The sequence below is a fragment of the Cinclus cinclus genome, chromosome 23 (genome assembly GCF_963662255.1).
Source record: "Cinclus cinclus chromosome 23, bCinCin1.1, whole genome shotgun sequence".
Taxonomy (NCBI): Eukaryota; Metazoa; Chordata; class Aves; order Passeriformes; family Cinclidae; genus Cinclus; species Cinclus cinclus.
This window is the reverse complement of record NC_085068.1, coordinates 2,697,096-2,714,314: the sequence shown is the minus strand read 5'-3', so window position 1 is coordinate 2,714,314 and position 17,219 is coordinate 2,697,096. Positions and strand designations below refer to the sequence as shown.

Here is a 17,219-nt window from a genome sequence, read left to right as displayed (position 1 = left end):
CTAGTGGGTGATTTATGAGGTGGGAATGCTTCTTTGAACTGATGGTGGATGGGGGTTGCTCTCAGGAGTGGGGAGGAACAGACGACGGCTGGCTTTGCTGAGGAGCTCTCCCAGTGGCCCAGGTGGTCACAGCTGCTGGCTACTCCAAATGAAGCTCTCACCTTCCATTCTCCCTCTCTCTCACTCACATACAAAGTCAACACACCAGAGAAGGCCAATTTTCTTTTATTTATTTCCCAGAAGAGGTCTTCCTTGCACTTCTCAGACACCATACAAAACAAGCAACAGAACTTTGTTTCATAAACAGAAACAGTTTGTTGGAGTACAAAGAGTTACTGGTGATCGTTACTGAAGAATGTTGGCTTATTTCAGGGGCACTTCAGTATTCCTGAGGAATAATCATTGATTTCTCCTTCCTTCCCACTGGGATAGTCTCAGCCATTAGTCACTGTTCCTGTAAAGCAAGAAGGTAATAGTATTAAAAAGCTATTTGGGTTCCTTACATGGAAGGTGCTGCAGGATGTAAAGCAAGTTACAGAGCTCTTTAACATTTCCAGAGGGTATGAGAATGTTTTCATCCTTTGCTAAAGAAAGAGGCTGTATACGGAAGAATTAAGCAGCTGTTCCCATGCCATGTTTTCATGCATAACCCTCCATTCTGATAAACTGAGTACTTCAAAAAACCCCATGTTATTGGTCAAGTTAACTGTTCACAGGCTGAAGAGAAATCAAAGCCACAAAGAGCAAGAGGAAAGGCTGCAGTTGCCTTCTTGTCTTCTTGCACATCAGTATAAATCCACATTCCTATCAAAGTACAGGATTGTGAGGTTTGGGTGATAATACAGGTGAAATAACCTGTAAATAGGATACTTTCCATTTTGCAAGGAAATCTAGGCTGTGTAACTCACAGCCATAGCATTTTAAGCCTTGAAATAATTGTGACAATGTTGATTTTAAACTCTGCTGAAGTCACAGTGAGAACCATTCAATCAAATTACTTTAAAAGCCCTCAGAACATTCTGACCACAAATCAGAACTCTTCGGCACTTTAAGTATTCTTTTGGTCTAGATGAATGGCTCCTGCACTGGTGTTGGGATTTCATAATGAAATTTTAACCCAAAGGATGGGCAGTGTGATGAGCCAAGTTACAGCCACAACAGCTGCAAAGTCACTCTGACATCTCCTGATTATTCGGTACTGTGAAGGTCCTCTGTCCTCTCTCATTCTGACTCAGGATTCAGAATTAAGAACTTCATCCTGAATCATCAACAATCCCAGTCAGGTAAAGGCCTGAGTAACCCGGTCTGACCTCACAGCTCACCCCCATGACCTCCTTGAACTCCTTTCCAGCTTGAGTTCTCCTGTGAACTTGACAGGCTCAGAAAACTAGAAATAATTTTGATCAAGACAATGTGTTACATTCCCTTCTAATAAAGCTGATTTTGTTGCAGATTCTATCACTTTAACAAGTTAGCATTTGAACAGAACTGAGTTTTATAAAGGAAATCCTACAAAGTTTAGTGTAACAAATTTTTCTAGGAAAGAAACAGCTGACTGATAATGCAACAATATTTTCCATGTTCCTAACCAAGAGGAATGAAATAATTTTGCTGTAATAACTCTGGAGCCATTATCCATGACATGACATTTTGGAGGGAATTAATTACATTAACCATTAGATGGCTTCATCTGCATTTTCCTTTGCTCAGCCTCTTTGTGCCAGAGAAAGCCATGGAGACAGTGCACTGAAAACTATCTGTCTTGTGCTATGCAGGCATCTCAAGTGTTCTTCCAGTTACCTCATGCTTCCAAGGAACACCCTGCTCCAGATTAGTCCTTAATCCAAAGGAAATCCCTTCCTAGGGTGACCAGACACTGTTTTTTGCTGCCCAACATCCCTAGGAACAAGCATCCTTGAATGAATAATGCTCTCTCAGAACATGTGAGCAGTGCATTTATCACTCACATAAAACCACAGACATATCAATTCAGCTGTTTTTTTGAGACATAAACTGGAGGAACTACCTCAGGATGCTGTAGAGTGCTAACACATTTTAATGTTAGCAAGTCCAAATAGATTTTTGATTTTGGGCAGCAGCTGGCAATGCTGATCAGCTGCATCCAAATCAGTTTCTCGATACTGCTCTCCAAAGATTTTATTTGTTGGAGAATCTTGTTATTATTTCCCTTTTAGCAGGCAGCTGGAGAGAATACTTGTAAGCAGCAATGTGTGGGAGGGCTGAAGAAGGCTGGCAAAAGCTCATCTGCCAGTAAATCCAAGGAGGACCAGGCTCAGCTTGCAGCTCTACAAGCACCAGGAAAAGCCTGGCAAGCCCTGCAGGCCTCCTGCAGCAGGCAGAGGAGCAATACAGGAGGGATTTCTGCACTCTGTGTCCTGCATGAGGAGCTCCTGCAGAATATGTTACCTCAGTACTTTCTAAAGTGCTGAAGTCACTGTACATATGTAAATATGCCCTGGTGGATACCTCTCCACCAGTGTAACTGAAACGATTTAACCAGGCCATGGCTTTGTGGATCCAAAACACACACCCACATTCCTTTTGTTTTCAGATGCCACAGTGATAAATTACCATGAGAACAGCCCCAACAGGTGAAGAAATTAAGAAAATGCTAATGGAATCAGTTTGTAGACTGGCTGCACAGCAGCCAGTTTGTGACTGCACAAATGGTTCCTGCTAATTAACCAATTCTTAAAATTTTTACTTCAGCATATTTTTAAACATTTTACTTCAGTGTTAATACTAAACTCATTGAAATTATCCTCTTCAAAACTGCTTACAGAGTACATTTTTTCCAGACTAACTACTACATTACTATGCAGACAAACAAGCCACAAAACTTACAAGTGATCAGTGTTTTCATATTGGAAAGAACAACCCCAGAGCCCAAGACAAGACCAAAGATCTGCTTCCACAGGCAGATCTACCTGATGTGCCTGACATGACTCAGTCTCTTCCTAGCTCATCTCTTTTAAAGTCTGAAGAACCTTAATACTAGTTTAATTTTTCTACTTTTCTGACGTGTATTTTTATAGTGCTTTCAGGCTGTGGGAAAAGCCACCTGCAGGATCAGTTAAACTAACTCCATGTATTCAATCCAGTCAATTGGCTGTTAAACACCAGATATTAAAGAACAGGGGAACAGTCCAGCTTTGGCAACACAAATTTCTTCCTACTAGCACTCCTTAGGGAAAAGCAGAGGAATATCCATGTAAATGGACAATCTCACTTATAAACAGTTACCAACCAGTGGTAGATAGTGTTGTGTGTTGGTTTTGCATGGCCTGGTTTTTGTAGCATGGGGGCCACAGAGGTGGCTTCTGTGAGAAGCTGCTGGAAGCTTCCACCATGTCCAGCAGAGCCAGTCCCTGATGGCTCTGAAGATGGACCTGCTGCTGGCCAAGATGGGCCAATCAGAGATTATGGGAACACCTCTGTGATTACAGATTTAAGAAGAAAATAGAAACAAAGGTGCAGAGCTGCTCTTCTAGCCAGAGAAGCAGAGAAGGTGAGAACATGTGAGGGAAACAACATGAAGACACCAAAGTCAGTGGAGAAGGAGAGGCAGGAGGTGCTCCAGGCATCAGAGCCAAGATTCCTCTGCAGGCAGCCTGTGGTGAGACCATGGGGGAGCAACTGTGCCCCTGCAGCCCATGGGGGATGCAGAGATGCACCCACAGCCCATGGGGATCCACAGGGATGCAGAGATGCACCCACAGCCCATGGGGATCCACAGGGATGCAGAGATGCACCCACAGCCCATGGGGATCCACAGGGATGCAGAGATGCACCCACAGCCCATGGGGATCCACAGGGATGCAGAGATGCACCCACAGCCCATGGGGATCCACAGGGATGCAGAGATGCACCCACAGCCCACGGGGATCCACAGGGATGCAGAGATGCACCCACAGCCCACAGGAGAGTGCCCATGCTGGAGTGGGAGGATGCCTGGAGGAGGCTGTGAGCCAGTGGGAGACCCCATGAGGAGAGGGGGCCCCTGCTCCCAGTTTGGAGCAGCCTGTCCTTGAAGGACTGGACCCTGTGGATGAGTGACCCATGCTGCAGCAGTTTTGGGAAGAGTGCTGCTGGTGAGATTGGACCCACCCTGGAGAAGTTCAGGCAGAACTGTCTCTTGTGGGAGGAACCCCTAGGTCTCACGGGGAAGAAAACCTGGGGTGATGAACTGACCAAGATCCCCACCCTCCTGTGCCCCTGCGCTATTGGTGGGAAGGATAGAGGGGCTGGAGGAAAAAGGTGTTTCAAGGCTTTATCTTACTTCTCATTATCCTCCTCTGATTTTTTTAAGTAATAAATTCACTTTGCAACTTTAAGTTGAACTTGTTTTGCCCTTGAAGTGTTTTCTCACAGTCCTTAACTCATGAGCCCTTCATTACTTTTTTTCCTCTCTCTTCTGCCCAGATGTGGCAGGGGTGGGTAAGCAAGGCTTTGGTGGGTGCCTGGCATTGGGCCAGCATCAAACCACGACACACTGATACTTACTTTTACAAATTTACCATGGAGAAGATATGGAGATTGGAAGTCATGTTGACAATTGGAATAAGCCATTCCTAACCCCATCCCTGACCCAAATGCAATAGGCCATGTCTTTCCTGTGGAAGAGGCAAGCAGAGAGGAAAAAGTAGAGTCAAGGAAAGCTGTTTGTTATACATTGTTCTATAAGCACCAAGTAACAAATTACTAGAAGATCAAATTACTAGAAAGATGCATTCTAGACATTCTCAAGTTCTAAAATTCTCCAAACCAGCCCACTACAGTAACACGTGTTTAGAATTTAACAGAGAGCAAACTCTGAATTCAAGGTATTATTGAAAATTATTCTGTTTTAAAGCACAGGTGAAGAACTAAGATCAGTTTTAAAGCCCTGGCGAGGCTGGAATAAACTGGTGTCCAGACACATGGCTCCAGTGATTTGGCTCAGGGTCTCCTGCCATTCCAGGATTTGAGCTGAGAACAGGAAGAGCTCAGGGAGGTGCCATGGATAACATCCTTGTCACACAACTAGAAGTTTTGGGAATTCCATTTCAATGGAAAAGACAGGACAAACAATGGAAGAATTGGTCTAACAAGCTGATTAACTTTTACATGCCTCAGAGACTTCTAACTGTATATACAACAGAGGGAAAGTGGGAAGCAGGCAGCCAAGATTAATGCAGTGTACTTACTTTTGAAGAAGATGACTGAGAAAACAATTCCTAATCCAAATCCAGCACCTATAAGAAGAAAAGCAGCGGGTGAGGACAAGGATAAAGCAAAGTAATTCTTTATTCCAACTCAGGAATATCAGACTATGACTATCCAACTACATATTACTTCAGCACACTAAATCAGAGAGCTCTTACGTAACAAACCTGAAAAAAAAAAAATTCTTGTTTTCTTAAATAACTGTAAGCAGCTAATTCAGATTACAATCTCATCATATCTAATAAGTACATTATCAGAAATATCTACGAAATAAACCAGACTCTCATCCTAGGGAACATTCCTGAATTTCTGTCACCATCTACAATGTGGAATTAAAATTTATTTGGCTCATTGTCAGCAAATGAGAAACACTTAAATGAAAACTTATTGTGTCCTTGAGCTTCAGATTCTGCAGATGAATATCTCATTGTATTTAATTTATCTCACTACTTTAACTGCTTCAATGTGTGTCCTGAGGGCAGCAGAACTTTGAAGCTTTGTGTTACCCTATACCTTACAAAGACAGCTCCAGGCTGCTTATCTTTCACATCCACAACATTCATTATGGAGCATACTTAAACACATTAGGAGTGAAAGACTTTTCACATCCGTATACTATATGTAGAAATAACTGCAGCAGTTGAAACAAAATTATTCAGTGCCACTAAAAACTCCCCATACTTAAAAGTAATTTTTTGCTTTCCTTGGAAGGTGAGCTTATGATTTTGTGCAAGATGTCAGGCAAGTCTACAAAACTCCTCTAAGGACCCAATAAATATCACAGTGAAAACTTGCAGCTGAGTGGGCAAATTCTACCTTTAATTATGTCCATGGAAGAGAAGAATTTTAGATAAGGCACGGATGTGCCTTAAAAAAAAAATTAAAAAAAAAATCAGTCATGCATATGTTCATTAAAAAAAAAATAAACCAACAGCTTCAGGTCTATTTTGCAGCAAAAACATCCTGTTATGGGTTTCAACTCTTTCCTTTCAATACAAGAAATTAAATATTATGAGTTCGTTAATTAAAATACATACTTTTTAATATATTCCTAAAAGCACACGATCCTGTTGAATGCATTAGTAAGTGGGTTGAGTCCAGAACAATGCCAAGGAATCCTGTACTGTCGTGCCATACAGGATGATGTTTCTTTTTTTAAGTTTCCTTGTGTTCTTCAAATTTTTTTCCTTGTAAAAAAATTGATAGTTTATACTGAAGAATAGATTACTCAAAAAATACTTTGCATCATCAGTACATTAAGATGCACCACCTTGTACCTTAACTAAGCATCCCACATTTTTTTGTTGATTATAAACTCCTGAATATTAGGACAGAGGTGAACAAACACAAACTGAGCAAAGCCCCTCGTGTTCACTCTCTGTCAGTACTTTAGTCTCTGTAATTCCTGAGAGCTGGAAATGGGAGCTGGTTTGGAAACCCTTTTCATTTTACTACAGATTTTCAGTTGTGCCAGAGGTAACTATTTTACCAGGTCATTACAACTTTGGAGTAGGCTTACAAAACATGCAGGAAGAGAGAGCTTTGACCGCCCGCCAAGCGATCCTGACATCACTCCCCCAGACATTTCAGAGCCCGAGTGCTGTGCAGAAGGTCAGGTTTTCACTCTAATCATTTGCACAGCTAAGGGAAAGTCTCGGATCCTCAGATGTCTGCTCAGAGCTCAGGGCTTTTGTGCCTTTCAGACAGTAAGAGACACTCCTTGGAGCAGCTCGTTCAGACCCACTGAGCAGGGCTCACCCTGCGCAGCCTGGAACAGACATCAGGCCACGGCCCACCCTTCTAATCCCCCCAGCCCCTCCCAGCAGAGCCTTCCTGCCCTACCTTTGCTACAGTGCAGCTGGCGCTGGCTCTCCCACAGCGGTGAAGCCATTAAGCATAATTACAATCTTGCAGAATCCATCCCGGTTGGCAGCCTGGCTCCTCTGGCAGCCTGTTCCTACAGCCCCTAGTGAAGCTGCTTTGGTTGGGCTGTTGCACTTGAGGACTGACAAGGACTTGGTGAGGGGGTTCTGTCTGATCACACAGAACCAGCACCTTTTGGAGTGCCCAGTTCAGCAGCCCTGCCATGAGGGAGCGATCCCAGTCCTACGCTTCCTGTTCCTGGGAAGATCCCCTTTGCCAATCCAAACAGTTTAGCTAATCAATGAGAAATTATTTACAGGATGACAAATTCTGCATCATCGCCATGCATAGCCTGGGCAGTTTCTAATGTCACCACATTTTCCATGTTACCAGTCAAACCCACATTCTTCTCACCAGCCCGGTGGTGAACTGGCTCCTGTCTTGTCTTAACACAGCCCTGCACTAAGGAAGCAGCTATAATTAATACAGTTTCTTTCAATTTACTTCCAGAAATTATCATTATCTTGTACACTCTTCACCTCCCTCAGATGTTCTCTAACATTACAGCCCCTCTGTAAGGGCTGCACTCACATGCCATCAATGCTGCTTCCTGTTGGCCATGGGGGAAGCTACAGGATACACTTAAAAGGTGAAAAATTTATTATTTATGTCAACTGCAATTCAGCCTAAGCCTAAAACACAAACTAGGCCTTCCCCCACACCAACATCACTGTTAAACAGATGTGGTCCAGCACAACTGACTTAGGAAAAATTACTCTGTCTTGAGAATGCTTTTTCTGAAACAGCTCATTTGAAGGGATCGCTCTTCTTCATGCAAATGCATTTTTTGTGCAATTTAAGAGGCTATCATTGCACTTTATTCCAGGCAGAAGTAGTCTACAGTAACAATGGGTAGAAAAAAATGATGGGAAGATAACTAAGACCTTGCTTTAAGTAATGAACATGCTACAGAGAAGTGAAGGATATCTGATAACTAATGGGTTCTGGCCTTCTGTGCAAGAAGGCAACTTGAGAAACAAAGCCAAAAAAGTACCTTAGCTTTCCTCATCCCTCAGGCAGCTTGGGTCACTCCTCTCCTGACCGAGGCACAGACTACAGCCTGTGCTCAAAAGCAGTGATCACAACACCCTGTCCACTAGAAACCCTAGGTCTGGCCCTCAGACCAGCCACTGCATGTGCAGCATTTGCTCTTTTCTACTTGGTTTGAACAGTTAGAAGCTGGTTTTAACTTAAAACCAGAACCTTCAGCTACATTTAATTCATTAGCCCATCTGGTTAAGAACCTCTTTCTGTGGGAAGTTTGTCACTCATCTTCATTCCACTAGAAAGTATTTGTGGTTATGTGGTCATTTCCTGTGTCTCCAAGACCAAGGGGGAGCAAAATCATCTTGCCTCCGGAGCAAAGTAATGCATTTCACTTTAATTCTATATAAAGTTACACCAGAGATAAACAATGGCAGAGCTGATGATGAGTTTTACAGGTTTAAGTTCTCGCATGCTCCATTTCCTCTTAAAGAGGCAACATGTCGCTTCAAAGAGCCTCCCACCTGACCAGGGGACACTCCAGCTGTTCCTCCTGAAGATCAGCACCTCTAGGCCAGGCTTTACCTTCATAACAATAAAACATGAAAGGCTTATCTTACAATACAAACAAACTAACATGGAAAAGCAAAGGGCTTGATCCATGCCAGGCACATATTCCCCCTCTTTCTTGCATGACAGATTCTTTGGAGGAAAAGGCCACAGGAAAGAGTACAACCCATTTTTCACCTTCTCTGACAGTTTAAAATGTTTAACTAGAAAAACAGCCTCTTCCACCCCACATTCATCACTTCAGCCTAAACTCATTTACAGTGTCAACAGGAGACAGGACACTTGTGTGGACACCTCACCCCTGCTCCCCACTACACGCCCCAGCCACACAGAGCGGCACAGCCACACGGAATTGGCATTAGGCAGCAAGCCCAGGCGCCAAAACTTTTTCTTTCTGCTTTTTTGGCTCTCATACCTTCCAAGAAAAACGTCCCAGTACCTCCAATCAATCTAACACGCAGGAGAGCACGTGCTGTATACCCAACAGGACATCATAAAAGTGTCTAGGAGAGAAACACAAATCTTCAGGATGGGCTCCTGCCCCACAAGAACATCTGGGAAAAGCTTTTTCTATAAATTTAATCAACAGTTGCTCCAGCAGTGATACTACATGCTTCTTTCCTAGGCTACCCAAGTAGCTACAGGCTGAGGCAGCTACTAACACAGCCACACCTAGATGTACTTTGCTTCAATAGCCTGAAACTTAAAATAGAAGGATTAAAACATGCTCATTGACATCTGGCAGATGTGTTGCTGTTACTATAGCAGCTGGAAAGTTTTCAATTACTTAATCCCAAAACGAAAACTATTATCTTCCTTTGCCATTCCACACACACTAACACAAAACTGAGAGCTTCAGCCTCCAATCCCACTCTGACAAGATACATAAAGAATTGCTTTGCAAAAATGTGGAGGGAAGTTGCCTTCATACACCAGGGCTTTCACAGGGCAGCACTTAGCACCAGTTAGAAATCCGAGACCATGAAATCACTTATTTACGGAGAGAATTAATTTTAAGCAGACTCCTTGCAAGGTCTTAGAGGCAGGAATCAGATTTTCTTCAAACACCAACTTTGAAGCTTTCATTCCCATCTCCCCTGTGGTGTGGATTGTTTGGAGAGCAGACAGAAAAATGAGCATGAACACTAGAAGAAAACACAGTGAAATTATATAACAAGAATTCAAGAAAGAAGCAGAAAAAAGAGAGTTTTGTTTTATACTAGCATCTGACTGTAGTAACAGAGAAAAACTGGATTAACAAAATATTAATATCCAAATATCATTCTAATAAAAAATCCCAATATGCTTTCAGGGGCTGCTTTCACCCATGAGCATTCAGGGTCAGGTCAAGTGCTGCTCAAAGGCAAAGCCTGGGTAAACATCAGCAGTGCTGCAGAGGCACAGGCAGCAGCACAAAGGGCCCAAGGAACCACAGTGACCCTGGACCAGAAACTTCAACCTCACACCAGAGACTGGTGAATGAACTGAGAGTCTGAGGGCACAAACATTTTCTCCCTCCTTTAAAAGGGGGAGAGGAGTGGAAGCTGCTCTATGATGAGATGTGCAACTTCCCTGTGAAGGTGGGGAGGCCCTGGCACAGATTTCGTAGACAAGCTGTGGCTACCTCATCCCCGGAAGTGTCCAAGGCAAAGCTGGATGGGGCTGGGAGCAACCTGGGGTGGTGGAAGGTGTCCCTGCCCATGGCAGGGGTGGGACTGGATGAGCTTTAAGATGCCTCCCACTCCAAAACATTCTGGGATTCTGTGATCAGCATTGCACCAAGCTTTTAAAACAAATCAGGGCTGTGCTTGCTTTAGAAGCTCCTGTATAAGAAATCAGCAATATTCTCGTAACACAGAAAATACCCCTCTGACAGAAAACTTTACCTTGTCTTACTGCAATTGCATGTTCTACAAATAAAATCTGTAACATTGCTGAAATTAAAGATTCAGCAGGAGTAAACACACCACACTCGGGGCTTTTGCAGCCCAGCTATGAGGGCTGGCAATGCTGCTGCTTCATACCCACCCAGCACAGGCTGGTCAGCACTGACGTCTGCTGGCCCAGCTCAGCAACAGAGACAATGGAGAGGAAGAAGTGTTTCAGGGGCATCTCATTGGCAGGAATTAAGAGAAAAGAAGCCTGATCCTTCTCAAGCCTCCAGCTATTCATTTATAATTACCAAGGATGTGCAGCAGCCCTGAAAGGATTTTCTCAGAAAACTGTTTCTGAGATAAAAAAAACCAAAGTCTTGTTCCCACCTACTGCTGTAACTTCTCAAGGACCAAACTTCAGGATATCACTTGGCTACAGTCCCTTTCCCCTGAGCACTGCCACTGCATGCCACCCTCAAAAAGCAAAGCTGGCATCTCATCAATGCATTGAAGCAGAGGTTCAGGAAGTCAGGGCATTTTGCGCTCATTTCCCGCGGAGGGGACGGGAAAGCAGTCTGGGGTTTGCAAAGGCTACAGATGGATTGTCACAGCTCTTCTCTCAGCTTCTCCTGCTCCAAAGGCCACCGAGAGCTGACACAGCTGGAGGGGCACACCCCGGAAGGGCACAGCTCCTGACTCATCCCAAGTTCCAATCAAGGGAACAGCAGGGCACAATGCAGTTAGGAGAAGACCTGGATTTCTCAAGAGTTTCCTGTCTTTTTCTACCAACAGAAGATAATACTCCCTTAAACTGTAAATGGACATTGTATTCAGAGCTATGCTAACATCATAACTAAATATTGCTGTTACGTTTTGGACTAAAAGCCTGTTCTCAAAACAGCATTTGCCCACCTCTTCCAAGGAAAACATTTTTTGTTGTATGCTGCCTCCCTGCACAGCCTGAGCCATGAGCAGTCCATGTTTACACTGCTTGGTCTGCTGCAAGACACAACTAGTAGAGCTGGATCTTCTGTACAACCAGGAAAAAGAACTTGGGGTTCCAACAAAGCTCACACAACAATGCCATTTTGTGCTCACATAATAGCCATGCTCTCCAGCACTAAAAACAAAACCCCAAAGGAGTTTGGAACAAGCCTTCTGGCCTGGTAGCTAAGACTGGATGGCCATGATACAACTGCCAAGCAAAAAAAAAAAAAAAAAAACCACTTCAAAACAGGAATTTTAGGATTTTTGTATATTTAGACAAAGTCTAATCCAGTTTTGAGAAAGTGTAATCAAGTTTTATCATTATATAGACTGACTTTATCTTATTCATAACCATGTGAAGGATTATTTAAAAATACTGACATTGCAATCCATACAATGATTCTTCCTGAAATATCCAATCTGTGGAATGACAAACAATACAATTTCATCCTTGCCATTAACAGAACAGCTAGTCAAGCAGGCCAGATGATGAAAGGCAGAAGAAATCATGTTAACAGTTGCAGGAGAATTCAAAGTGCCTTTTCTCTTTAAAAAAAAAAATCCCTATTAAATGGAAATTAGAAGCATTTTATTTTCAGATGTCAAAACAGAGGATTAGAGGAAAATGAAATCACTACATTGGGTTATTTACAAGCGTCCAGGCTGAATTTTGGTCAGTCACAGACATACATCAAAACATTTCTCTCCTAAAAAAAAAAAAAAAATAACTTCAACACAGCAACTTCACATAGACAAGTCAAGAAGCAGTTTCCTTAGGATTACCTTCCAGTATCAGGGAAATTACAGCGCTCAACTCATTTAAAACAACAACAGATTCAAAACAAACTAAGACATGCAGGCACATAAACCTCCCTCTCTTCCACACGTACTCTTTATTACCTCTCTGTCCCCTGGAAACAGCACATAATAATAGTTTGTCCAAAATTACAGCCTTTCAGCAAAATAAAACCACCTCTGCCAATCTTTTGTGAGCAATTGTCTTTCCAAATAAACAGCCACAAGCTATCAGTCAGTTAAACAAACAAACCAACCCTCTGAACAGGATTTGGAGCCCACAGGACTGAGGAAGACCACAATAGTGTTTACTTCATCATCCCTCCTCTGCAGAGCTCTACTGATGGAAAGGAAGAAATGGCAGTGAAGGCTGGGGAAGACACAGGAGTTGAGGAAAGTTTGCAAACTGGGAAAGAAAAGAAAGCCACATTAGTTCAAATCCCTGCTCCCACACTCCAAACAAGTTTTCTGTAAGAAAGTAACAAGTAACTTTTCTGCATTAAAATCAGTATCAGAACTGAAAAATTAACAGAAATTTAAATTATTTAAATGACTGCCTGGGTGAAAAGCCCTGAGGATGGTGCAAAACCAGAGCCAGCAGGACCTGGATTGTCTATCAGAAACCACCTGGTCAGCTAAGAAAGCACAACCCAGTCCCCTGCACACAAACACTCTGCTCACAACTACACCCAGAACAGAAGAGGAACAAAACCACCTGGATACAGCTGCATCATTAGCAAAACAAATAAATACCATCCTAATAAAAATGAAGTGACCATAAGCTCCATTTAACAATAGCTCAATGTTCTGCGCAGGCATAAAAAAGTTTACTTAACTCTTTGAAATTAAATACTGTCCTAACAACATTCTCTAACAACTAACAACTGCCTGACAACATCCTCTGTTTGGAACTAACAGGAAAAAGTTAATACTAAATTACAGGATCCACACAGGTAGTGACCAAGAGCTCGAAAACATAATACAGCATTTCAAAAGATGCAACACAAGATAAGTATTTATTTTGGAAATTTTAGCAGCAGGAGATCAATTTTTTTTCAGGAGCTTGGTCTCCAATTGAAACGGTATTGCACAACTACAAACAGAGCTAAGGACAAATCCTAACTTACACAGCATAGTGGGAATCCTGATGGGCTAAGGACAGGCTGCACAGCCCCAGCTGGAATTCAAACCACATTTTTGCTAATAAAACCAGCCTGAGAGCTCTACCTCCCCTTCTCCCCCTTTTCTTTTTCTCATATCCCACCAGCCCTCAAATTAATCCACAGGAGTTATCTGTGCACAGTTCCCACAGACACTGGGAAATGTCCCGCATGCAAGGTTCCAGAAATTCAGTGCTTTCCTTTATTTAGAGTCTGGAATGGGAAAACACCGGGCTAATCACAATGTTTGTTTTTCCCCAGCCATTGGCTGGGAAGATCTCCCTGGCTGTAGCACTTGGGAAGGATGTAAAGGAGCATTTGGGAAGGAAATTGCGGCCACCAAAGGGAAAAGTCTGACCAAAAAAAAAGATGTTTACCAAATCCTGTATCCAATGTAACAACTAAATCCTCAAGTAAAACAGTACAAAAACTATTCTTGATAATTTATTGGAAACTCCAGCAAACTTTGCAGTAATATAACAAAACCAAACAACTCAACCACTCATGGTTTTAATGTCCCTGCAGAGAAAACAATTATTCCCACTGGGATACCACGGGAAAAAAATCTGTGCTGTCAGTACACAGTTCATGCAGGAGGTTGCCAGTACAAAAGCTTCAGTCACTGACCAATTTTAAAAGCACGCAAACCAGAAAAGCGCCCTCACACGAAGAGAAACACATGTCTGAGCCCATCTCACTGGGTTTGGTGTGAAGATAGAGATATAGCACATGTGACCTTTTTGGGCAGTCTAATAAAAAAACATGAATCTGACTGAGATTTTGGGTAGTTTAATGAAAAACATGAAGCTGAATGAGATCTCTGCTCAGCATCCTCATGAAGCCAACACTGGGAATCCTTGGACTGGAGCACCAGTGCACAAGGCAAAGCAGGTTCTCTTCCTTTTGTTGCTACTTTAGGATGGAAGAAAACACCAAATCAAAAAGAAAGGCCCACTGCACAGTTAAGAGTGCAGGTGACAGACACCAAGCTAAGTGGTGCAGATACACCTGAAGACAGGGCTGTCCAGAGGGACCTGGGCAAGCTCAAGGAGTGGCTCATGGGAATCCCATGAGGTTTAACAAGAGCAGGTGCTGGTGCTGCACCTGAGTCAGGACAACCCCCAGGATCAATCCAGTCTGAGGGATGAAGAGACTGGGAGAAGCCCTAGGGAGAAGGACCCGGGAGTGCTGGTGGGTGAGAGCTGGACATAACCCAGCCCAGAAACTCCCCATGCTGATCCCCTAGTGTGGGCAGCAGGAAATGGGGGATTCTGCCCCAGTCAGGTGAGATCCCACCTGCACTGCTGCCCAGCCCTGGGGCCCAGCAGAGGAAGGACCTGGAGCTGTTGGAGAGAGTCCAGAGGAGGCACCACAATGATCAGAGCAGCTCCACGATGATGGAGCAGCTCTGCTGGGAAGAAAGGCTCAGAGAATTGGGATTCAGCCTGGAAAAAAAGAAGGTTTTGGGGTGACCTCATTGCAGCCTTCCAGTACCTGGAGTGAGCTGACAGGAAAGAAACTGTTTCCAAAGGCCTGGAGAGACAGGACAAGGGGGAATGATTTCCCAATGACAGAGGCTGGATATGGCTGGATAACAGGAAAAAAATTCTTCCCTATGAAGGTGGTGAGGCCCTGCCACAGATTTCCCAGAGAAACTGTGGCTGCCCCATCCCTGGAAGTGTCCAAGGCCAGGTTGGATGGGGCTTGAAGCAACCTGGAATAGTGGAAGGTGTCCCCGCCCATGGCAGCGGGTGGGATGAGATGAATTTTAAGGTCCCTTTCAGCATAAACCATTCTGAGATTCTGTGAAATCAACTCTGTATCCATTTTTTTCAGCCTTCAGGGCAGAGGATGTACAGGATTCCAACATATACAGCTGCAGCATGGAACAAGTTCTTGTTTATAATTTGGCATACTTAATATTTTATGATAAAGCAACCAATGCTATGGAAACATAAACATGTCCAAATATGTTTGTCAGACAAAACTGAATAGAATTTCATAAGGAAAAACACTGCTCTGGAGCACTTGACACTTTTCAAAGGTCTGTTATAAACAATGGAAGATTCAGTTTACTTAAAATTATTAAACATCTTTTCTAATGGAAAAGTATTAGGCAACTAAAACCCCCAAGTTCCTCATCAGCTTTCAAGCACAAGGCCACTGCAGCAACAAGTAATAAACATTCACATTTCCAAGATATTATTTATGGTTCTAAAAGAGGCATCTGCAGCAACACGGAACAAATATATTTTGTGTCAGACACTGCATTTGTCGGTTTATACACTACATTTGAAGATCTGGGTTTGTAAACACATTTTGTGAAAGCCACAAGCCCTGCATAGTGTCACTCCGCAGGGCAAGCATGGCACTGCCACCACAGCCACCACCACCCCTAAAACTCACAGTACTCAGTTTGCACAGAAAACTGAGGCGTGGGCATAATTCTCACTTTAAGGGCAAACAAACACGGAGAAAAAACAACAGAACTGTTCCCCTACTTGACGAAAAGGCAGAATTACAGGGCTGGGACACGGACGGCGCTTCTCAATGTCACACTACACACGCTGCACTAAGTGACACGTGCCAAAGCCCTCAGCGTGTCACGCTGCCTACCGCTTTTAATAAACGCAGCCCCCCTGGTACACGGAGTGATGTGAACAGCTCTGCACAGACCGATTTCAAACCCACCATCGCAGCAAAGCCTAAGGCGGGCGAGGTGGCCTAACGCCCAGAGCCGGTGGCGCCTACCCGCCGCTCATTCATTCCGGCCGGGAGGACTCCCATATTTCCTGCGGAGCCCAGATTTCCCACGGAAACCTCTTACCTTCAACACAGGGAGTAACCAGAGGTCAAACACGCCCGGACCGCGGTAAGCCGGGGCCGAGCCGGGGCGCAGAGCTGGGAGCGGGCCCGGCGGGGGTCCGAGCCCGCGGCCAAGGTCACCTTGCCAGGCCCGGAGCCACCGGCTCTACCCGACACCGGGGGCAACGATGAGGGCGGATCCTCCAGACACCCTGAGCCTCTCCCGGGCTCACAACCGCTCAGAGGCGAACCTGGGGCAGCGGGGGACAGTGGGCCCCGCGCCACGGGGACAGGCCGGCGGCCGCTCTCCCAAGTTCGGGGAGCCCGGGGAACCACCAGCGCTCTTCCCCGGGCCTTCCCGCTCCGCCATGCCCGTGCTACCCTTACCCAGCTTGACGGCGGAGTCCGCCACACACCGGTCCCACTTCCTGCCCAGGTCGCCCTCCGACGCCATCTTACCCGTCCCCTCACCTCCTCCCCCCACGCAACTCTCGCGGGACCTGGTGCTCCACCTATCGCCCGCGCCGGCAGATCTCGCGAGATTTCTCCGCCGTTGCCATGGTAACCGACGGGAGGGCGTCATGGCCGCCGCGCCCAACCTTGAGCCGTGCCCAAAATCCCATTTTCCCCCGTAGGATCCGGCCCAAATCACCGTTTTCCCCCGTAAGACCGGGCTCCATCTCTCCGTCTAGAGCTCCTGCTGTGTCCTTGCTAGCCCTCGTCTCCCTCAGCCTATGGCAGCATCCCTACCTCTTCGCAGGCGCCCGGGTTGGGCCCGCGCTCGCCGCCCCCCTGCCCGCAGGGCTCTCGCCTCATCCATGGTAAGAGCCGAGCTGTGCTGCAGGGCGAAATTTCTCACTGCAGCGTTGGGTACATCACTGGACACACACTCCCG

The 17,219-nt window shown here is 44.8% G+C and overlaps 1 protein-coding gene across 1 annotated transcript; it reads right to left on the bottom strand.

The window, feature by feature from the left end:
* Positions 1-209: 209 nt before the first annotated feature.
* Positions 210-16,798, bottom strand: MICOS10 (mitochondrial contact site and cristae organizing system subunit 10). Its single transcript, XM_062507597.1, has 4 exons — positions 16,712-16,798; positions 5,208-5,255; positions 4,525-4,634; positions 210-454 (listed from the first exon to the last, which is right to left on the bottom strand). Exons 1-4 carry the CDS (start codon positions 16,776-16,778, stop codon positions 446-448), a joined length of 234 nt encoding a protein of 77 aa, XP_062363581.1. The 5' UTR covers positions 16,779-16,798; the 3' UTR covers positions 210-445.
* Positions 16,799-17,219: the final 421 nt, after the last annotated feature.